This window comes from Perca fluviatilis, chromosome 23, assembly GCF_010015445.1.
Source record: "Perca fluviatilis chromosome 23, GENO_Pfluv_1.0, whole genome shotgun sequence".
Classification (NCBI taxonomy): domain Eukaryota; kingdom Metazoa; phylum Chordata; class Actinopteri; order Perciformes; family Percidae; genus Perca; species Perca fluviatilis.
The window spans coordinates 26103292-26127501 of record NC_053134.1 but is presented as its reverse complement, the minus strand read 5'-3'; the positions used below and the strand labels follow the sequence as shown (position 1 = coordinate 26127501).

At 42.9% G+C, this 24210-nt stretch overlaps 2 protein-coding genes across 3 annotated transcripts in view; one reads left to right on the top strand and one right to left on the bottom strand.

The window, feature by feature from the left end:
- Positions 1 to 7183: 7183 nt before the first annotated feature.
- rergla (RERG/RAS-like a) lies at positions 7184 to 13702 on the top strand. 2 transcript variants are annotated; one of them, XM_039792058.1, is made up of 5 exons: positions 7184 to 7291; positions 8117 to 8173; positions 11494 to 11567; positions 11929 to 12059; positions 12845 to 13702. In XM_039792058.1, exons 1-5 carry the CDS (start codon positions 7240 to 7242, stop codon positions 13128 to 13130), a joined length of 600 nt encoding a protein of 199 aa, XP_039647992.1. In that variant the 5' UTR covers positions 7184 to 7239; the 3' UTR covers positions 13131 to 13702. The 2 variants fall into 2 exon arrangements, with proteins under 2 accessions (XP_039647992.1, XP_039647993.1); XM_039792059.1 differs by lacking the exon at positions 8117 to 8173 and having other exon boundaries at positions 7188 to 7291.
- Positions 13703 to 20678: 6976 nt separating this feature from the next.
- The window catches only part of arhgef39 (Rho guanine nucleotide exchange factor (GEF) 39), a 68636-nt gene continuing 65104 nt past the window's right edge, over positions 20679 to 24210 (bottom strand). The window contains exon 13 of the mRNA XM_039792454.1: positions 20679 to 22387. Coding sequence (XP_039648388.1) covers positions 22348 to 22387 — 40 coding nt within the window. The 3' untranslated portion in view covers positions 20679 to 22347. The remainder of the gene's footprint in view (positions 22388 to 24210) is intronic.

Sequence of the window (24210 nt, the reverse complement as noted above, 5' to 3'; positions counted from 1 at the left end):
TCCTTTTATGATTTGATACATAAATAAAATTGAATTTAACTGAACTGAACACCACACCAACAGAATAGAGAGGTAAAAAGATGGCAGGTGCCCACTGCATTATTTCAAATATGTAAAAAAAAAAGAAAAGAAAAAGGGTATAATTAAATTTGTAGGAAAAAAATGAAAGTAGGGTGTGCTCCCTTGAGTAGAGTGGGTCCTGGGTCGGCTGTAGGCTGCAGGTGTAATGTAGGAATAATAGAAAACACTGCTGCTGTGTGTGTGTGTGTGTGTGTGTGTGTGTGTGTGTGTGTGTGTGTGTGTGTGTGTGTGTGTGTGTGTGTGTGTGTGTGTGTGTGCATTGCTGTATTTGCTGAAACACATATGTTGAAACATGACAAAATGTTGCAAGAGAGAGTGTATGAAAATACATTTCTGGCAGTGATAATTGATCATACATTTTCCTGAAAATCACCCACAAATAATGTAAAAATAAAACCATTTCAAAATTATAAACGGACCAACCAACACATTCAGTATTAACTTACATGCTTTAAAGTGTTTTGATCCATTTGATCAGTAAAGTGCACAGATAATACACAACATCATTTGCTTCCAAACTGTATTCAGAGTTTATTTGAAATCAGAGAGAGCCAGTATGAACTGAGAGAAACAGCTATGTGTAAAAAAAAAAAAACAGGGTAAAGATGAATATAAGGAACAGATATATATCTCCCAAAAGGGTCAAGTTTTCTTTTTAATTCAATGCCTTATTTTTTTTTGGCGAGATGAACTGAAATGTTGAATATAATCTGAAAGGATATTTGAAACAAGAATAAGCCTAAATAAAAAAAAATAGCTGACGCAATTCAGAGAGAAAACATTTTGACTGAAATGTGATGACTTTTGATGGACTAAAAGGTTTTGAGTTGTTAGGATGGAGCAGGCGAGCCAGTCCTCTACTAAGAGCTACAATCTTGATTTAGGTATTTATGTCCTCATTACATAACTACTCTGTTTTTAAAAGATCCCATGACATGGTGCTCTTTGGATGCTTTTATATAGACCTTAGTGGTCCCCTAATACTGTATCTGAAGTCTCTTTTATATAGACCTTAGTGGTCCAATCCAATCCAATCCACCTTTATTTATAAAGCACTTTAAAAACAACACTGTTGACCAAAGTGCTGAACACAGTCTATGAATAAACAATAACATACAACAGAGGCACAACACAATATTAATAAAACAATAAAAATAAATACAGCAATACAAAACTCAAAGTCAACCCTCAAACTGAGTTAAAAGCCAAAGAAAATAAATGAGTTTTAAGACGAGATTTAAAAACAGCAAGAGACTCAGTCAGTCTGATGTGCAAAGGCAGCTCATTCCAGAGTCTCGGAGCTGCCACGGCAAACGCACGGTCACCTCTGGATTTACGTTTAGTCCTGGGGACGACCAGTAGTGCCTGGTCAGCCGACCGGAGCAGACGAAAGGGGTGTAGGGCACGGCGCAGATTAGACAGGTACTGGGGGCCAGGCCATGCAGACATTTAAAACAAATAACATAATTTTTAAAATCAGTGCGAAAGTGCACAGGGAGCCAGTGGAGTGATTGGAGGATGGGTGTGATATGGTCAAATTTTCTAGTTCCAGTTAAAAGACGAGCAGCTGCATTTTGACTAGCTGTAATCGTGCCATATTAGATTTGCTAATACCAATGTAAAGTGCATTGCAATAATCTAAACGAGTGGTTATAAAAGCATGGATTAAAATTTCAAAATCATGTCTAGATAGAACCGGTTTTACTTTGGCTAATTGCCTCAGCTGGAAGAAGCCGGTCTTCACCACTGCACCAATCTGTGCGTCGAGTTTTAAACGACCGTCCAACCTGACACCCAGGTTTGTAACCACAGGGCTGATGTGTCTGGTTAGACAACCTACGTCAACAGGAACCGCAGCAGCCGAGTCACTAGGAGCAATTAACACAAACTCAGTTTTGCTCTCATTTAAATACAAAAAATTCATAGCCATCCATGCTTTCACTTCATTTAGACACTCTAAAAGAGTTATTGACCGACTTAGCGGTACATATATTTGGCAGTCGTCAGCATAAAAATGGAACGAAACATTATGACTTCTGAGGATTGACCCAAGAGGCAGCAGGTACATTGAAAAAAGTAGCGGCCCAAGGACAGACCCTTGAGGAACACCGCATGACAGAGGAGCCGTAGAGGACACAGCATCACCAACCTGAACTGAAAAGCTTCTGCCTTCCAAATAGGGCCCTAATCCAGGCTAAGGCCAACCCCTTAATGCCCACACAGTTCTCTAGTCGAGACAATAAGATTTGGTGGTCGACTGTATCGAACGCAGCCGTAGAAGGTCCAATAGCAGCAGAGCAACAGTATCACCAGAGTCTGAAGTTAAAAAATGTCGTTAAAACCCTCAGCAGAGCTGTCTCCGTGCGCTGTGGGCTGACTTAAACCCTGATTGGAAAATTTCAGTTATACAATTGTCATTCAAAAATGTCCTCAGCTGCAAATAAACAGCTTTCTCCATAATTTTGGAAAGCAAAGGGAGCTTAGAGATAGGCCGGTAGTTTGAGAGTTCAAGTCGGTCCAGACCAGGTTTCTTTAGCAAGGGTTGAACAACTGCGTGTTTAAAACTCATAGGTACGACTCCAGTAAGTAAACTGACATTAACAATATCAAGTAGGCAGGGCGCCACTGTAGGAAAAACCTCTTTAAAAAGACGTGGGGGAATCAAATCATTGGGGGAGCCAGTGATCTTCATTTGACCAATAATTATTTCTAAAAAGGCAAACTACACAGGCTCAAACTGGTTCAAAACAGCAGAACAGGTTACAGAAATGCCAAGGTCATACAAAGGTGGACCAATAAGGGCCCTAATGCTCTCCACCTTGTGGATAAAGAAGTGAAGAAACTCCCTCACACACCGTTGATGGGTTATCCAAACACTGGAGTTGTGGGACATTAAGAATAGTTTTGAGGGCATTAAAAGAACTCGAGGATTATGACCATTAGAAGAAATAATGTTAGAAACATGCTTGGTCTTTTCAGCTTTTACAATTTTTTGATAAGAACGCCAACTCTCTTAAGTATCTGAAATGATACTTGCAGTTTATCACTCTTCCACTTTCTTTCCTTCTGCACCCACGTCTGGCAGTGCGGGTGACATCATTCAGCCAAGGATCAGGTCTAAGTTTGGACAGCCTAGTTTTTACGGGGGCTACTGTATCTAATGCTGCTTGACAAGCAGCATTAAAACCAGCGCACAGATCTTCAACAATTGTGTTAGACCCAAGAGAGACACGATCTAGATTAAAAATAGAGGAAAAATGAGCAGCAGTGGAAGGGTTAACTATTCTACCACGGCGCACAGGAGCACACGGTTTAACCACAACACAGGAGAGGGAGATTTCAAATACCACAGGCATATGATCAGAGAAGAAAGCATCACAAATTTCAAGATTAGAAACAGTTAAGCCATGAGTTAAAACCAAATCAAGAGTGTGCCTCCGCTCCCGCGTGGGACCAGATACACACTGTACAAGATTAAAACACTCAATGATATCCAAAAGGCTCTTGCCATTGGCTTTCAGGACAGCACACGTGGATGTTAAAATCCCCTACAATAAGGAGGCAGTCATACATTGGCACTAACTCAGCCAAAAATTGAGAAAAGTCATTGATGAAATCCTTGTTGTATTTGGGTGGCCTATATACGAGGGCGCACAGCACTGGAGATGCACCGCTCAGTTCGAACAAATTCACCTCAAAGCTGGCGTAGGATACAGCGAGTGCGAGCTGTTTACACTTAAATTTTGTTTTATAGACCGTGGCCAGTCCTCCTCCACGACCTGACGTCCTCGGGGAGTTAAAGTACAAACAGTCAAACGGTAGAAGTTCACAAAGAGCAGTCGACTCACCCACAGGAATCCACGTTTCCGTTACGCAGAGAAAATCCAGATCACGCGACTCAAAGAAATCCTTCAAGATAAAAGTTTTGTTTGCTAGCGATCTAGCATTCACCAGGGCAAACCTAGCTGGATCCGGGATTTTGCAGCAGTGTAATCGGGCAAGCCCGGAGATTCTGGTGATTCACCCCGCCAGCGGAGGTGAGGAGCCTGAACACGGAAGCAGGGAGCCCCACTTCCAAGCCAGCCACTGGAACCAGGCAAGAGTCGATCGGGTCCGCAGAACGCCATACACGAGTTCGATGAAAATCTGAACGGATTTCAGGCACAGTCATGGTGGAGGACGCCAGCCTGGTCCTCAGTTTCACCAGCCAAACCACGCTTCGGCGTTTACGGCGTTCTGGCGCAAAGGTGGAATTGACACACGGCGAAGGTGAGCTGGTATTCCCGTGAGAAACGGAGGACAGAAGGTTTTTTGGCCATCATGCTCAAATGGCACCGAGTTTGTAATCAAGGGTCTAAGGTCTAGGAGTATTTGGCGATCATAGACCAGTAGAGAGTTGACATTTGCAATAATAATTGACAAAAATAACATATATACAAACAGAGTGCGCAGAGACAGACGGCAGGCCATAGACACCGGCGCCATCTTGATAACTCACAGGGTGCCAGACTGTGTGTACAGACCCAGTACACAGACCCAGTACCCTTAGGTCCCCTAATACTGTATCTGAAGTCTCTTTTATATAGGCCTTAGTGGTCCCCTAATACTGTATCTGAAGTCTCTTTTATATAGGCCTTAGTGGTCCCCTAATACTGTATCTGAAGTCTCTTTTATATAGACCTTAGTGGTCCCCTAATACTGTATCTGAAGTCTCTTTTATATAGGCCTTAGTGGTCCCCTAATACTGTATCTGAAGTCTCTTTTATATAGGCCTTAGTGGTCACCCAATTATGTATCTGAAGTCTCTTTCCCAAAATGTATTTTAGGGAAGGTTCTCTGAGAGGCAGCCTCTCTGTTGCAGGAACGCCCTGATCACATTCACACAGTTCCACATTCATATCTGGAAGCTGCCCAGTACAACCACACTCTGATCTGCTGGCCACTGAGCAGCTCCACTGGAGCGGTTGGGGTTAAGGGCCTTGCTCAAGGGCACCTCAGTGGTGGTAATGAAGGAGGGACAAGTGCTGCTCTTTCACTTTCCCCACCCAGATTTTATCCTGTCGGTCTGGGGATTGAACCGACGATCTCCCGGTCACACGCTCGCTTCTCTAACCTTTAGGCCACCACTGCTCAATTCAGCCTTGGTGCAGAACTACAGCCACTAGAGCCAGTCCCACAATGAGCTTTCCTTAGGATGTGCCATTTCTGTGTCTGTAGTTATTGAGGAGGAGGGGGGCAAGGTGGAGGGTGGGGGTGTGGCCTTGACCAACTGCCACTTTGCTCATTTGAAAGCCATGATGTCTCTCTCTCATGGGTGGGCCAAATTCTCTGGGGGGGGCAAAGCAGAGAAAGAGGAGGTAACCTTGCTCCTTATGACCTCACAAGGAGAAGATTCCAGATCAGCCCATCTGAGCTTTCATTTTCTCAAAGGCAGAGCAGGATACCCAGGGCTCGGTTTACACCTATCACCATTTCTAGCCACTGGGGGACCATAGGCAGGCTTGGGGAACGCATATTAATGTTAAAAAAAACTCATAAAGGGAAATTTCCATGCCATGGGACCTTTAAAAAACAGTTCAACAGCTGACTGATTCAAATAACTCGTTTGTTTTACCTTTAAAGGAACACACCGACTTATTTGGAATTTAGCTTATTCACTGTAACCCCCAGAGTTAGACAAGTCGATACAGCAGAACACACAGGTGAATGGTTCCAGTAATCCTACTGCTCGAAGCGACAGCGATTGTTAACATGTTTACTATATTTACGAGATAGTAGATTTGTAGATCACAGTGTGTAACAAAACGAGTAAATAATGACAAGCGCTTCTGCAACCAGTAAACAAACAGGGAACTATATTCTCAGGCGGAAGAATATAGTGCTTGGGAGGAGGTATGTGCGCAGCAAAGCCTGTCTGAGAATATAGTTCCCGGTTTGTTTACTGTTAGAAGATGGCTGTGTCTCATGTTACGTTTCTTTTTGTACCCACTTACAAATCACAATACGTGTAAACAGGAACATGTTGGCGTTATTTTGTCACTTTTGTCACAATTCGGAGCAGTAGGCTAGTTGGAACCAGTTACCTGCAGGATCTGGGCTAGGCTAAGCTAATGCTGGAGCCGTCAGACAGCGTTACAGCACGCACGGAGATGAGAAGGGTACGTATGGACTTGTCTTACTCTGGGGGTTACGGTGAATAAGCTAAATTCCCAATAAGTCGGTGTGTTCCTTTAAATGTAACTGTAAAATGTAAATGTAAATGCCATTGAATACTGCATTTTTCAATTATTCCAGGTCCCATTCACACTGAAGGAGTGATCATCCGCCTCCATGAAAACCATGTTTTGCTGTTACCATTTAGAATCTGACAGAGAGTCAAGGGAAACAGGGGAGGATATTAGATAGAAACAGACTCATGTCTGCGCACTGCGTATGTGCTCCCATTCAGTAAAATGTCACAGAAAACAATATTTCAGAAGCTGCCATGAATGTGACCGACTGCAGGTGATGGAGCCATGGATTTCAGGAAACTACTTCTAAAAATAAAACTGGCCAAGACCAAGTGCAGTGGAGGTCCTGAGTGGGATGTTGGCCCTACATGGTCTTTGGGAGCAGTGAGCCTATCTCTTACATTGAACAGAACACATTACTTTGACAGAGGATGTGTTTCCTATCTGGGTGATTTATTTATGTCTCCATGCTGATTTACATTCTGTGATAAGATGTGTAATAGTCAGTGTACATGGCAGTGATAATGAACTCCTTCATCCTCCATATGGGGCCCCTCAGACACAGTCAGTCTCATCTAATGTATGAGAGAAGCAGCTGTGGATGGAGCTGGCTCAAGTCTGCCTTCATTACCACCGTTTCACCAGTTCATCTGCATATTCAAACATCCTGTAGAGAGTGATTTGTGAATCAAGTATTATTGTACATTGTATGTGGCTGTAAAGACACGTGCACTGGCTGGCTGGTAGACACGCCCCCCTGCCCTGCCCCCCCCACCCCTGGCCAGCCTGCTGCACGGCTGGCTCCAGGCAGCCTATCAGCTGTGCTGACTTTGAGCCAGCTGTTTCCCTCCTTAGCTCTTTAAAGCAGTGCTATGTGAGGGAGAGTTCTGGAGCTAGGGGAGACTGGTCTGGTTCACACCCGCCAAACATGAATGAGATCAAGATGGCTGTGCTGGGCAGTGGGGGGGTCGGGAAGTCAGGTAGGAGAGCTGTCTCTCAACAAGTTGTCTTCTGACCAGCTCACCTGTCTGTCTGACTCTATGTGTTTCTGACTCTGTGTGTGTGTGTGTGTGTCTGTGTATGTATATGTGTGTGTGTGTGTGTGTGTGTGTGTCTGTGTCTGTGTGTGTGTGTGTCTCTCTCTCTGTGTCTTTGTCTGTGTGTATATGTGTGTATGTGTGTGTGTGTATATGTGTGTGTGTGTGTGTTTGTATGTGTGTTTGTCTATCTCTCTGTCTTTGTCTGTGTGTCTCTTTCTTTCTATGTGTGTGTGTGTGTATGTATTTGTGTGTGTGTGTCTCTGTGTCTTTGTCTGTGTGTGTGTCTGTGTGTGTATATGTGTGTGTTTGTATGTGTGTTTGTCTATCTCTCTGTCTTTGTCTGTGTGTGTGTCTCTTTCTTTCTATGTGTATGTGTGTGTGTGTGTGTGTGTCTCTCTCTCTCTCTCTGTCTTTGTCTGTGTGTATATGTGTGTGTGTGTGTGTGTGTATGTGTGTGTGTATGTGTGTTTGTCTATCTCTCTGTCTTTGTCTGTGTGTCTCTTTCTTTCTATGTGTGTGTGTGTGTATGTATTTGTGTGTGTGTGTCTCTGTGTCTTTGTCTGTGTGTGTATATGTGTGTGTTTGTATGTGTGTTTGTCTATCTCTTTGTCTTTGCGGTGTGTGTGTCTCTTTATATTTGTGTGTGTGTGTCTGTGTATGTGTGCGTGCGTGCGTATAAGTGTATGTTTGTGTGTGTGTGTGTGTGTGTGTGCGTGCATGCGTATGTGTGTGTGTGTGTGTGTGTGTGTGTGTGTGTGTGTGCAGCTCTGATCGTCCGGTTCCTCACCAGGCGCTTTATTGGCGAGTACTCTTCCTCTTCAGGTGAGTCTCTGTCTCTGTATCGGTCTCTGTATCTGTCTCTGTCTCTGTCTCTGTCTCTGTATCTGTCTCTCTATCTGTCTCTGTCTCTGTATCTGTCTCTGTATCTGTCTCTGTATCTGTCTCTGTCTCTGTCTCTGTATCTGTCTCTCTATCTGTCTCTGTCTCTGTATCTGTCTCTCTATCTGTCTCTGTCTCTGTATCTGTCTCTGTCTCTCTATCTGTCTCTGTCTCTGTATCTGTCTCTGTATCTGTCTCTGTCTCTGTATCTGTCTCTGTCTCTGTATCTGTCTCTGTATCTGTCTCTCTATCTGTCTCTGTATCTGTCTCTCTATCTGTCTCTGTCTCGGTGGTGGACTCCCTGATAAAACCTGACTTTATTATACATGACTCAAAAGAATTGAAACATGTAAATGAAATTCGCAGTAGTTACTACTCCGAATTTCATTACACCTATTAAGCTGAAAAAGCATCCATCTGACTCATGGCTTTTCAATGAAGCATGCACTGTGATGTTTACATGAAATATTATACACATACACTAAACATTCGAACCGTCTAATGAAGTTCTGTGAGTTTCACCAGTTTGGCAGCACATGTAGCCACGGTTCATCATATTTGTACTATTCCACACCTATGTGTCCTCAACCTTTCCACACATTCTAACTCAGTGCCAGGCTCACAAGTCTACCTACAACTGCAAATGTCCCATATGTACATGTGCATATGTATTGCACTATATTTGACTTTTTAATAATATTAAGTCAGATGGGTATTGAATCTGAAAACGTTTTTTTTCTCCCAACCAAAATGAGCAAACCTTGGCATTAAATGTCTATCTGCATATGTTTGCTTGTTTCTATCCTGGGCTGTAGAAAGCCACAGTCATCTGCATTATGTCTGATTTTGTTTGGCAGCTTTCTAGTTTCTATACACTGTTTGTCTAAGCAGTACTTTCTATCCAAGGCCCCTTATCTCATCTTCTTGTATACACTCTTCTATGTTATGTACTTTGTGTCAAGACAACTGCCAAGCGTTTAAACTTCAGGTGGTGCAGCCTCTGTCAAAAGCATGCAGCCTAATATCACAGCATGGGCTAAATATTTGATCCATTTAGTGTGTCATTTTGAAGATGTTGTTGGTCAGCATGTGGTCTAAGGAGCCATGCTGTGTGATACCATTCTGCAACCTCCATGAAAAGCTAGCAGGCCTGCCAGGAGAATGACTCACTCTGGTCTCTGATAGTGGCTCAATAGGCCATTGTTTCCCCGAGAATAACCTAGTTTCATCTGAGCTTGTTCTCTCCCCGCACTCTGACACAGTCAAGCAAAGATACTGTGTGAGGTGTGACCTGAACAGGAGCACGCTTATGGAGAGACATTAGTCTCAATATTAGTGTGAAATGTGTCTATCATGATCTACAAATAACAGCAAGATTTACATATGAGTATAACAATTTGTGATTGTCCTATCCATAAACAATACCAACCAATTTAAACCAATATAAAACCAGTTTACAAAACAATTCAGAACTGGAAAGAATATCAGTGTTTTACATATATGTTTCCAACCTTAAGTCCACATTTAACGGTTCAACGTTTGCTTTTGAGAAAGTTGACATTTGTCATTGTCCACATGGATGTCCTTAGACAAGACACTGAACCTCAATCTGCTCCCGATAGTCAGACCAGCACCGTGTTACGCTGGCTTTCAACAGGCAGCCGAAATAACGGCCAAATTCGCTGACGGTGGCGATAGTTCAGAGTCTACTTTTGCGGAGCGGTAGCCAATGAGAGGGCAGCCTCGCGAACGTGCCTCCAATATGTTCTCCCATGTCTACACGCATGCTATTTTTTAAATTACGAGCAAATGAAAAGATCGTGATCTTTATTATCATACGTCTCTGTGTGACTACAGGGATGCTAACAGTTAGCTTAGCAGAGGGTTGCCCAGGCAGTTGGTATACCTGCTGAGTTTTATATATATATATATATATTTGTTTTGGTAGTAGTAGCATAGTAGTAACATTAGTATTGTAGCAATGACGACTAGATGGTTACTAGCAATACATAACGTAATTTGAAGTAAACTAAACAACTTTTCAAAGTGTGTGACTGGAGTAGAAAACGTACCAAATAGTTTGTGATAGGCTAGATTGACAGACTGACAAAAACATATTGGGTCCTCTCTTACACCCGGTGCAGCACAAAGCCCAACATAAGTGTTTGCTAGTTTAAGACCGACCCAGTTGTCAGTTTCCCGTCCAGTGCCCGCGTCGTTTGAATAGCAAATGCACCTGCACCCATCTGTGCGCCCATGGGCGTGCTGGTCTTACAGGGAGGTGTGTTCAGGTGCATTCTGGGCGTGCTGGTCTTACAGGGAGGTGTGTTCAGGTGCATTCTGGGCGTGCTGGTCTTACAGGGAGGTGTGTTCAGGTGCATTCTGGGCGTATTGCTATTTTGAGGCAGCGGGAAGTGATGGCACCATTGACCAACAAAAACCTGGTCTAAAGTCAATAACTCAGCATTTCATTGTTATTTTAACAGAGCATTAGTAAAACGCTCCTAGGCTCGTGCACAGCGTGCGCACACTATGTTTGTTACACACACAGGGACGCACAGCAGCACACACACACACACACACGCAGAAGATTACAAATAAAAATATTACGTTGTAAATCCTCCATCATAACAGCAATGCGCCAAGGTCCAAACGCGCCTGGCTTTTAAAGGGAATGGGAGATGATCTCTGATTGGTTGATTGCATGTTACGCCCAAAACACACCTCTGATTAATGAAGACACTAAGAACAACCCTTTAGAACCAGGCGCCCGGTGCATAGACCCTTTTATCTGCCGTCAAACTAGCAAACGTGGATTTGGACACGCCCTAAACGCACCTGTGCCATGCACTTCACGCCGTGCGCTCAGATCGTTAAAATAAGGCCCATCAACACCAACGACTAACTGTCTGCAAAACGTTACACCATCGGCATCAGGTTGTGGTGACACAACTTTGCTTGGAATCCGCTGCACGTCACAGATACAGCAGAGTTGCAGTTGAAAAAAGCTGCCTGTGGAAATGTGTGTGTTAAATGTGTGCGCACGGATTGCCTGACCCATGGACTGGCTGACTCAGCTGGACACCATCTGCTCTCTGCCTGCTCTCAAGAAGAAGTCCGTCACCTAGCTGTAGCCTAGCGGGCGTGGCCATTTGTTACCAATAAAAGGAAAGACAACGTCACACACTGAGCACTGTGGTTCAGATACAGTTTCTTTGATTGGTTGACTTATTTGTGGTTTCCCTGCTGCTCTGCTCCCACAGAGTGCATATACAGGAAGCGTCTGTCTGTGGATGGGAAGCAGACCAATCTCCAGCTCTATGAGCCATGCTCTCAGGTGAGTTTACAGATGGATGGAGCAAGAATAACAATAGGATTATTATTGCATCTTTTAACAGAAGAGAGGTGGTATGGGGGTGTAGGAGCTTGGTGAGTCAAAGGAAGTCCCCCACTAGTCTAGAACTACAGCAGCATAAATAAGAGCTGGTCCGAGGCAAACTTAAGCCAGACCAGCCAGAGAGGAGAGTTTTAGGTTAACTCAATATGGAGACGGTGTCTGCCTCCTGAACCCAACCTGGGAGCTGATTCCACAGGAGAGCAACTTGTTAATATATGACTGTTTGAATTGGAAGTTATTCTGACCACAACATTTAACATTGATGTGTTTATGTAATGTCATTAACCGGTCTGTTTTCCAGGCCTGTGAGGGTATGTCTACTGTAAAGAAGCAGATCAGCTGGGCCGATGGCTTCATTGTGGTCTATGATATCAGTGACCGGTCCTCCTTCCTCACTGCCAAAGCCATCATGCAGCTGATCAGAGAGCTAAGGTATGGACTAAGATCACTGGAACCAGGGTGCGATTTGCCAGACTGATCTCATAAAGTGGCGTATGTATGACAAGCCAATTCGTATGGCATTTTGGCGTGTCAAGATGCATAATTGCTTTTTAGCGTGTTTATCAACACCGTACGGCCGCCATTGACCTACATTACGTGTGAATTTTCACAGTAGCAAGTAGTATGAAAGGATGTACATCCGCTGAGGGACGTTGGTTGGGGTGGTGGATGGGTAAAACACAGGATTATCACCCAGCTTTTTACAAGCGTTGTTCTCGAGATAGTACGGCACGTTCTCGCGATAGACGTGGATAGCTGAAAATGCATACAGATAACCATTTGCCAAGCCATTTGGCTTTAGGAAAGTGGCGTCATCTGGCGGTGCCTGTAGCTGGCTCACAGTCACCTATTGGCGGCTAAACAACTGCTGCTGGTAGCCGGCGTCCTGGGGCTCTGTAGCGGCTAAATCCAACCAGCAACTGCTGCTCTGATTTTATCGTTTTATCGCACTATAGACTGTTCACGTTACAGTGCTTTACTTAGTTTAAAATACTTCTATTTTAGGTATATAATGGTCTATTGGTAAAGTAGCATTGATAATTTTGAGGGGGGGGGGTACATTTTGCCCTCACCGGGGATAAAAATAATTCCGCAATGGCAGGGATATGTAGACCAGAAAGGGGGGAAATTGCACCCAGACTGTAATATAACAATGGCCATTATGTGCATGGAAACAGAAGCAGTGAAGAATCAGCTGATTGCTTTCTGACCTACAGGAACGTAGACTCGCTCATATTTCTGGTGGGCAACAAACAGGACCTGTGCCACAGGAGAGAGGTGCAGCGTGAAGAAGCTCAGTGTCTGGCTGCCCAGTGTCAGGGCCAGTTCTACGAGCTGTCGGCAGCCGAGCACCACCAGGAGCTGGCGCTCATATTCTCCAAGATGGTGCAAAACGCTAGCCTGGGCAGCAAGGCCAAGGAGCGCAGGAGACGCCCCAGCGGCTCCAGGTCCATGGCCAAACTCATCAACAATGTCTTCGGCAAGAGGAGGAAATCAGTGTGAAGTGTCCCATACCAGGACTGCTGTCGGGACCCAACACGCGAACCCTCTGGCTTAGCTTTGTATTTCTGAATATGTCTTCGCTGTTGCTGTTGATTAAAGTGACGTCTTCATGTATAAAGAGGTGTTAGTGTGATATAACAGTAGCATGCAGCCTGCCTTGCTGCTTACCTCCACTGATTCATGCTTTTGCTCTTAAAGATCATTGTAAACCAACCTTTAATGGCACATCAGCCAAGCAACCAACTTCAGGAAATGTCTGGTGACATTCAATCCAAGACAGACAAATTACTTGTAAGCTGTCTCAGCTGACTCAAGAGGGATCAGCCCGGTCTAGTGGGGGGGCCCGGGGAGGCAACCGCCCCCCCCTTAAACAGTGTTGGGCAAGTTACTTCCAAAATGTAATACATTATAGATTACTAGTTACTGTCATTTGAGAGTAATTAGTTATATTACAATATTACTGTCTCTGAATTGTAATGTGTTACACTACTTTTGTGTTACTTTTACTCTTACGTTACTTTCACCAAAATAACAGCGGAAGTTTGACTTGGCAGGTAGCTTGTGAATTTCACCACCGGATCAATAAAGTCTCCTTGTTATCCTCTTTATTTATACATCATAGATTATTCATAATATTTTGTATAATTAATATGAATATGCAAAGCTATGAAAATAGAGAAGTAAAACGTACAATAGGCAAGTAGGAGACAATTTAAATAATAAAAAGTACCTTACAGTGTTGTAAAATGTTTGTATAAAGCACTTGTATAAGAAAGTCATGTTGTTTAGTTTAAAACAGTCTACAGGAAATGGTCAATTATAGTGTGATTAAAACTCACTATTTACATTATTTACAGTACTTGATTTACAGCTGATATGTGAAAAGGTCCACAACCTTATTTGTTTAACAGTAATTTAGTTTTACTGCGAACCATCACAGGAAGGCTTTTATTTTGAAGTAACCTACAATGAAGTTGTCTGTTGTGTACTCTTACTAGCTTACTGAGATGAACCAAGGGGGTAATATAAGCTTCGCTTCAGAACTCGAACCTCGTATGGCGCCATTTTGATGCTACTAAACAATCACCTGCCGTTAGCATCCCATTGACTACCATTCATTTTGGGGCCACTTAACAGCGAATAACTTTACATCTGAAGCGTTTAAAGACTCTATTTGTCCGTTGTTTATTTCTAAAGAAACACGACAATGTATAAAAGGCTCCATTACCTTGTACCTCACGTTATGGCTCCGTAGCAGACGCTTTTATAACAAAAGGCTAACGATAGTGTCATAACCACGAGACTTACTGTCACACAGTAGAGGAATTACCGTATAGTACAGGAGAAGCTCACAGGCAGTTTGGACTTCCATTATCTGTTTAGGTTTAATTACTAATGGTAACTAGCATGTTAGTGATCAGTAATTAGCCTGTGCCTATGTTATCTCCTTACATATACCTACGCTCTCCGTCTCTGTAAGATTGGGAATGATTGAGATTTCTCTCGGCACAGCTACCAGAAGACTTCACACTTTCAGACAGGTTGCTCACGTCACATCTACGTCTTCAAGCTCAGTTGGAGGCTGCTCAGTAAGGGCCTGTTCACATTGTACGCGGCATGCGCTGCACTCGCCGCTAGGTTGTCCAATTCCCAAATATATTTGTTGTGCTTGCCGCCGGGCGCAGCGCAAATTTATGTCATACATACGCCAATATTTGAATGCACGTCGCGTCTGCGTCCGGTGTTTACATCAGACGAGCAGTACGCAACATTATGTAGGATACACAGTAGAGATTTGTGTCTTTGAACCAAAAGAAAGCCTTGGCACTTGCCCTGGGTGTGAGGAGAAGACAGAGGAAGGCACCCGCAGCAGCACCCGCAGCAGCAGCAGCACCCGCAGCAGCAGCAGCACCCGCAGCAGCAGCAGCAGCAGCAGCAGCAGCAAGAAAGGTGTGGGGACACGAGACCCTCAGGTCCAGAGAGCACTTGGGGGAATTCTGGCTGCAGGAGCTCCGCTTTCGCTGTGACCGGTTCCAGGGGTCATTTTGGCTCAACAGGGAGCAGACAGTCTGCTGACGAGAGTCGGGCCTACGATTTCGCGGATGGGTTATGAATGGGTTTTCATTTCTAAATAAAATGTTGCATGTCAACACTGTGTGTCATTGCATGTTTACATACGAGATGTCTGCAGTTATTGCAGTTGGGTATAATAAAGCTAAGCCATGAGCCTGAATTCATACATTCATCATCATTCATTCATACTCTGGAAAACACTGTTTAATGCATATGTGCAATTAATTCCTCCAAAACTGGAGCTTACACACTTGGAAATGGGTCGTTATTCTGTGTAACGGCCACAAACATAAATACCTATATGTGAACTACAATGAAAACGAACATGACTTGTGTCAATCAGTCCAAACATATTTTACTTCATATAAACATACAAATACAAATATATCCTACAAATACCTGTATGGAGCTGTATATCAACTTGGTATTTGGTTTTCGCAGCTCACAACAGTACACTTCTTCTCAGTTGCTTTGGCACATTTCTCAGATCAGAGATGACAATAATGTGTCCCATAGGGAATAGTGCTCCCTTTCATGTGCATTGTTCATTACACTATTCTTACAGAGTGAACTGTTAAATATGGAACACAACACAAAGCAGTTTCACTATATTGGTATAAACGATGGCGTAAGGACTGGTCAGTTTGATTGGGTCATGGGTATAAATACTTGCTTTGGACACATAAAAGATTTCAATCTAAATACCGGCGGGCAATCAGTCACTATGCGGTGCCGTACACCAATTGTTTTAAGAAATGCACTCACTGTTTTTAGTGGAGACATGTCCATGTTGATTTCACATAGCTAAAACAAACCTGAATGATTTAAATTAGGAGGCTACAATAAGCTACACATCTGGCATGCCTATTATTGTGGAAATATGCACCACAGCATAGTTTTGCGTCCGAGGTCTCTGTACGACCTCGAACTGTGTGTACAGCTCTGGGAGATCGCTGACCCAAATCAAGCTCTCGTCCATGTTCCGTTTGTGGATCCACGTGTATTCGGTGTTTACTTTTTTTCAGACACCTGAATGCACGTCACAGCGCACCGCGGCTGCGGTCAAAGTTGAACCATGTTGAACTTTGACCGCGGCACGGGCAAGAGCGGCCAGCCGCAAGATGCCGCTTGCGCTGCGCTTTGCTCAGCGCAGCAGCAGACCAGTTCTTGCGCGCGCAAGCCATTGACAATAATGGGTTTCATAGCGCAGCGCTGCCGTTTGCGCGTATAATGTGAACGGGCCTTAACGCTCAGCCAGCACCGGGAAAGAGACTTCTGATATCCTTCACTGGTCTCGTCCAGAGACACGGGACCTGGTGCTCCAGTTTATATATGTCTATGAGATGAACGTGAGACGATAGATGCAAATCATGTCCGTCAAGCTAAAGTTGCTCACTTTCTTGTTTGTAAAACTGCAACATATTGAACAGTCAATGGTCACAGTAAAAGACAGGCGTTTTTGGTGGTCATTCGAAGCCATTCCACTACAGGCATAGTCTCCACGGCTGATAAAATGTAATGATATTTACGTGTAGCAAGCCTAAACATTAATTCCCGACATGTTTCTATCTGTCAGCGGCTCGGACACACTACTGTCGGCGCTGACGTACCGTCACCTGTTGGGACATAGATGTAGTCCGTACCGTCTCCGGTTCGGGCTCTGACCACTTCAACGCAGCGTAATAACTCCTGAAAATAATGTCCATGTCGCAAATGTATCTGTCTCTGCAGTCATCTCAACCATCGAATACAGCAACAGCAACACGGCTTTTTTTTTTTTCCTGTGAAGAAATGTTTTGTGGTGTTCGTGAATTCTTTAAAAAAAAAAAAAAAAACACCACTAAATGTTGCGTTAAAATGCGTTGTAACTCGCGTTACTGAGTGCGGAAAAGGAAACTATAAATGCAGAGATTGATTATGCGACACGTTTTATTAAAAAATGCGATGGAATATGCGGGATATTTATGCAATTTTATGCAATGAAATTGCGGGAACTTACAAAAATTGCAGTTTGATGAAAAAGAAAAAAAAGTGATTCCCCCAACACCCTGCTTTTCGATGATGTTCACGTCGCGTAATAACATCACTTCATAATGTTCCCATGGCAACAGGGGAAAATGGATGCACTTGTGTGAAGTAGGCCCTAACGCAACATTTTTCAACTTTCTGCTAAGATATATGTGACTTTTTTGCGCGGAAATCTGCAATTTGTGCGGCGTAGTTGAAAAAATGCGGCCCCCGCATAACACGGACTTTGGCTGATTATGCATTGAATTATGCGATCGCATAATCACGTTTTTCTGGAGGGACTGATAGTAGGGCATAGAATTAACCGTCAAATTTGAAGAAACATATAAGGTAATAAGTTACAAATATAACACACAAATGGCACACCAGCTTGAGCTATCAGTAAGCGCTAGCTAACTAGCTAACTAGCTACTAGTTCATGACATGGGGTTGTACTGACTGTCCTTGTACTGCTGCTACAACCAAAGGAACCGTGAGTGTCCTTTAGGCTAAACATTTGAAATAATATAAACAATATGATATTCAAACTTTTGACTGCTTTCTTTAATAACTACATAACACAATACTTGTACTTTTACTTTCAGTACTTGAGTAGTACATTTTAAAATAATCTACCTGCAATACTTAAGTACAAAACATTTTGAATACTTTAGTACTTCCACTTAAATGCGGTGCTTAAAGAGCACTTCATCATTTTTTGTATTACGTCTCGCGCACGCGAGTATTACGTCAAGCTCAAGACGGCTTTGCTTCGGTGTGTTCCGAGGCACTTTGTGTACAGTGTGATGTCACAACTAAACTATATATAGGTAGAATGTACCGCTACTGTCATTCCCCGGCTGCGATGACAGTGCAGAGACTCCGAGAGCACAGGTGCAGGAGACCCAGAAACGCTGACCAATCGTTGTATTTTGTGAGTAAATCTAAATCTGCAACAGAACCAGCAACAGTTCTCTGTCAGGTAAATGTAGAAGTAGAATGATTTCCTCTGAAGTAGAAGTACAGTGTATGTCAGTAAGATACACTTGGGTTGCTTCGGGGGCCTTCTGTGAGTGATGACAAAGAATCAGTCGGCCCCTGTGATACATGACCCCGGGACCCTGATTCACATGGAGGCCACGTGTCACTGCCCGTCTGTGCAGACAGAGGGGACATTAGGAGGAAGTCTTTGGCATTTGGCATTATTCCAATGTTAGTGCCATCAGTGACTCAGGCATACTTAGGGAGATGCTGAGATTGGTTTTGAGGCAAATCTCCTGCTACTCCAACAGCTTCTTTAAGCTTGTGTTTATTATAAAAAACTAAGTCCAGAAAAAAAACACTTTGCACATCTACGAGGTGAGACAGGTCAATAGTAGCAAAGAGCAGCGAAACGTTGCAGGCTTACCGAGTTATCTGGGTAGCTTGGCTGATGAACACATGCAGGTCAGATCCGTTCGTGTTCCAGATTTTGAGGGTTGCTCTGGGTTTTATTCACTAAAGTCAAGCAGATAAGTCAGTAAACCTGCTTTCCCGGAACCGGCCGCGGGTCATGAAGGGCCCTCAGTGATCATTTAGAACCGATTTAGAAACCTCCAGAACATGTTGCAGGTACAGAGAGGCAGCCACTATGGATCAAAGGACAGTCAAGACAAGTACAGATGAAGGAACAGGAGGCGCACTGCTTTCTATAGGACCGTTCATTCATCGGTCGTTCCACTGCTGCTACTAAGCCGCTTCTATAATATATCTAGAATTATTTGTTGGAAAAGACACATGAATGCAAAACATTTTTGACATGAGCAGGAGAATTGTAGACAGCTTATCGTAAAGGCTCTGTTCAGCCCAATCATTGTCTGTATTGATCTCAACTGTTCATATCTGATAGGGTTTGGCCTTCCTGTCTCTCAGAACTACTTACACATATACACAGAAGTCCACACATCCTACTTTTACCTATATTCTTGTAATTTATTTTATGCCTTTGTTGTTTCATGTAGCCAACCTTATTTTTTTTAATTCAGTGCTTACTTCTGTTTTATTTTATTCTTGTATTTTTGTTGCCTCAATTTATTGTGCAAATAAATAAATGTCTAAATAAATAAGTCCTTTATATCTGGTGGCATATGCCCATCCATTTAGTTTAGGTTTCATGTGTCCAGGTTTTCAGATATCTGCCTCCCCCCAACACGATGGAGGTGAATGGGATTTCGTTTGTAGTTGCCATGGCATTGGAGCATGACATTTCATCTCTTTGCAGACAAGGTGTCTCTGTGACTCAGGATAATGAAGAGGACACACTGTCAACTCTTTTCAAAGAGACTACTTTCTATTTAAGAAATAGCCAGTACATATTTCTTTTGGTCTTCCTTTCCTTATTTTCAATTGTAAAACCTGTAAACACTGCTGAGTAATACACAAACAGAAAGGGAATGGATTCCCCCAAAATGATTACACAAAACCATACCCTTAAAAGACCCCCCCCCCCTCCAATGACATCTAGTTTTAAAGTTTGGTAACATATCCGTATGGTGTTCCCTATATGAGGGGCCATCTGGGCCATTATTCACAATTACCTCAACCACATACAGGTGAAATGCTCTCTGAAAGCGTTTCTGTAGTGTTAAATAAGAGTGTTTCGGGGCGGCCTCTAGCTCACCCAGTCAGAGCTAGAGGCCCGTAGGCTGAGTCCAAGGCAGCGGCGCGGGTTGGAATCTGACCTGCCGCCCTTTGCTGCAGGTCATCCCCCATCTCTCTCCCCATTTCCTGTCTATCCACTGTCACCATCTAATAAAGGGAAAAGTGCCAAAAAATAATCTTTAAAAATAAATAAAGTGTTTCAGTTGTGTGTGTGTGAGGTTTCAGTATAGTATGTGACAGTATCATTTTTCCCTAGTGTGTATCAAAGCATTTCAGTAGAGTGTGTGAGAGCATTTCACTTATATATGTGAGGTGTTAATAACGTCCCAGATGGCCCCTCATATTTATCTGCTACAGTCATGTCATACATACATCCCATGTATCGGTATCAAACCAGCAGTGGCTGAGTGGTCTGACCATCTACGCTGCTGTAAGACAAACCCATCAGATCCCTGACCCGTCTCTCTGCTGCCCAGTCGGGTTGAAAACGTTGACCGTCTTCAGAAGGCCGCGCTGGCCCGCTAGTGGACGACCCATCCAGAGTTGGGATGTAGAGATACAATCCAACATTAAACACCTTCAGATCTGTGAACGCTGCTCCAAAGCGTGGGCCTCATTTTTCTTTATTCACTCTGGGACATTTTCTTTGCGGACATGTCAAATGCACTTCAGTCTAATCTAAATGACGAGTTCTTCCCTGTGACTAGAATAAACCAATCCCATGCCTTATTTCTCCAAATGACACTGCTGCTCCACCACTGTTCTGTGTCTCCATCTAGTGGAGGTTTGATCAAACCAAGAGCTGACAAATGCACAAACACACACCGACTTATTTCAGAGTTTTATTAGGAAATTATAATGATTTCCATCTCCATTCATGATTTTGTAGCCAGTGTAACAGCTTTAGATAGCAAAAATGTGTAAAAAAGAAAAAGATATTAAAAATGATCTGTAAGATACACACCACGCTTAAAAATGCTATATCGTGGTAATGCAGTATTTTGCAGAAGAGAAGCAAATATTTGTTGATTTAGTTAATAAAGGATATAGGCTTGATGTAATCATTAAAATACAAGAGTCAGCTTATAGAACTTCTGTTAGGCAGGTTTCCTGGCCTGGATGCAGATAGAACACAGTGCAGCTGATTAAATGCACTCATTCCATTCATCATAACAATAATCATAATTCTAGTAGTAGTAACTACTGTAGATCCGGAAAACAAACTCAGACATTCCAATTATTGTAAATGTGAACATGGAATACATTCCTAGTCATAATTATGAAACATTATATAACCACTATTAAATATAAAACAATATGTGTACGAAATAATTAAACAGATTTAGAACTCAACTGGTTATTGTGAAATGTTATTTAGTAGCTGTTTTTATTAAAAAAATATTTCATAATAGCATTTTCTCATTGACACTGATTGGCTCAAAGGTGTCAGGAGAAAGAACATTAGAAATGAAATAAAACAAACGGTGAAAATAAATCAATATTTCTATGCTAAACTCAAACTTAACGGGGTGACAGAAATAACATTTCCTGATAATCAGCTGAGTTTTAACCATTGTTTACTTTAAATAGTTTTGGTTCAGTCTATTTTACTCTAGTCATGTGATGCTTTATTTCACCATTTTTATTCCATTTATTTAATAATGGCCATTTTGTAGTTTCATAATTGATTAGTACTTAGATGTTGCAATAATTAGCATTTCCTGGTAGCGAAATTACGAATCCCACTATGGCCACGCCAAGACCCGCCCTACGAAGCAGCTTGATTGGTTGGGGTTAGGCATTTCACCTCGAGTGGTTAATTTTAGGATAGCCGATTGGTCAGGGGATAGGACCTGAACAAATCAGGTTACGTTACCTTGCGTAAGCATGGAGGCCTGGCCAAAAAATTATATTGAAGGGCAGGTCTTGGCGTGGCCATTGTGGGATACGTAATATCGCTTCCTGGTAAGTGTTTTGAATTCCTGAATCATGACATCAGTGTCACTTGACAAAGTGAAGGTGTGGGTTTCCTCCCGTCAGAAAGAAGCCGATTGGACAGAATGCTCCTGTCATGTGACAGGATAGGAGGCTCCCCGTTATACTGCCGTCCTCCTCTGATTTACGCTCAATATCTCCCACGGATGTGTATCCAGATATGTGTGTGGCCTGTAAACGCAGTGTCACATTACATGTGTGTCACACTGGGAAGACTGGGGGAGTGGTGCATTCAGGTACCGACCGGGGAAAAGGGTCGTGGAGACGAGCAGAAGCGACATGGTACTCACAGTTAAACATTCATCAGATATTTGGTCTTTATATATTGTTAGTTTATATTATATTATCTCAAAGCAGCAGATCCAGATGGTTAGTTTATATTGCACAGGATGAGCAGAGGCTGCAGCTGCTGTTAGTAACCATCCAATCTCCTGACTCGCACGGTAAAACTAACTGTTGCAGTTGCATGTGTGGCACGGGTCTGAAGTGAGACGGCATCCCATCAGAGGATCACACAGCTGGAGGTGGACGCCTCTGCACTGCTGGACACACAAACACAAGCTCATAAATCATCAGAACTAAAAACGGGTTACTGAAAGGCTCCATCTCCAGCACTACATTTTTGGTTTTTAAACATTTGAGTTTTGAGCCTAAAGTGATCTCTGTGCACCGAGTGTTTTTATCTCCAGTAGAAGATCTAATCTCTGTTTAAACTAACATGCCCAAACCTCATATCTCATCATCATTCTGGTATACTGGACATAAACAGGAGGCAGCGTGGAGACTCCTCCCCTTGCTGGTAGTTACCATGGTAACATTAGTAGCTTTAGTCTCAGAGAATGAGACGTCATGACCGGTAAGACCCAATCAGGTGTGGCAATTCAATTGAATGCACTGTATTTCCTCAAATAAAAACCAGTAGTCAATTAAAAGCCGGGCCTCTGATAGTGGCCGGGGGCGCGGTCAACACGGACAAATAAAGTTCATTGTAATGTACATTTCTACCAATTTAACAGATTCAACAATATATTCATGCTTTTTGCCACACTTTGTTTTTCTGGATTATTGTCCTACCGGTATTTTAGTCAATGCGGCTGTATGTGTAACTCAGCCAAGTATAGTTTGCAGTAACGTACAGGTGCCAATAGATGGCAGTAGCTACATTGGATGTAGCACGGGTCCCTTTTAATGCTAGCTGAGAATGACGGGCTCTGGTGTTGTTGACGGACTTTTCAACAACAAAACGAAAAGATTTTTAAAGTATGCGGAGGAAAACTCGGCTGAAAAAGCTGCGAGACATTTCAACATTGATCTAGTACCTGTATTTGAAATAAATACCCCGTACATTTACAGGGTTCAAACTGACACAATGGTGGTGTTTGATTCATTCTGACCCAAATTGCTTTGTTGCCCTTCTGGCTGTTGTTGTATATGGTGATATTTTTGCAAATGTTTCTTAAAAACTGAATGATCTCTATCCACTGGAATGCTATGGTTTTTCATTTAAAACAGTTTATTTAAAATAATTACACTCATCAAAGAAAAAAAAAGATGGATTTAGAAATAAAGGCCTGCCTCTAATAAAAGCCTGCTTCAAATACAAGCCTGGTACCTTCTCCAGTTCAGGTAAATAAAAGCCCCAGCATTTATTTGAGGAAATATGGTAGGTTGAAAAGGAATTGCAAATCATTGTACTCCGTTTTGATTTACACAACGTCCCAACTTCATTGGTATTGGGGTTTATATGAGTCAGTGTGTTAGCTCCAGCAGACAGTGGGGAGCAGCAGGCATGAGTAGCCACACAGAAGCTAAACAGTGTCCTGCTGTGGACGGGGCTAGCAGCTAAATACATTTTAGACACCTAAAACATCTAGGTCAAGGAGTCTTTATTATCCCCGAGGGGCAATTCGTTGTGCAGCAATAGAATGCAACATAAACAATACATACTACACAAAAGTCCACATCTCACATTGAGTTATTAACAAAGCCTAGAGCAGCAGGAAGTAAAGAGTTTTTGTGTCTGTTTGTCCTGCATTTAGGCAGACAGAATCTGCAGCCGGACAGCAACAACGAAGTAGCTGTTCGATCAGCCAGGATTGACCGGGGCCTTCTTCAGGGTCTCTGTCTTGTATAGAGATTTTAAGTCAGAGAGTTGTGGGAAATTTTGCCACACACTTTAGTTATGTATTGGGCAAGGGTGGGAGAGAGGGTGGGGGGTTGGGATTCTAGCGGTGGAGGAAAAGAGAACATCGGATAAGATGCTATTCACTCTCACGCGTTGAGAACTGTCAGTTAAAAAGTTCATCAACCAACAGATAAGACTAGGGTCGTTATTAAAAGTACTCTTTAAGGTCCCTGCTAAAAT

Bases quoted from the DNA above. Each gene is read 5' to 3' on its own strand.
- rergla (XM_039792058.1), top strand. From the start codon at position 7,240: ATGAATGAGATCAAGATGGCTGTGCTGGGCAGTGGGGGGGTCGGGAAG. The intron at 8,174-11,493 runs GTGAGTCTCTGT...CTGCTCCCACAG, and splicing joins CGAGTACTCTTCCTCTTCAG to AGTGCATATACAGGAAGCGT. The intron at 12,060-12,844 runs GTATGGACTAAG...TCTGACCTACAG, and splicing joins CAGCTGATCAGAGAGCTAAG to GAACGTAGACTCGCTCATAT.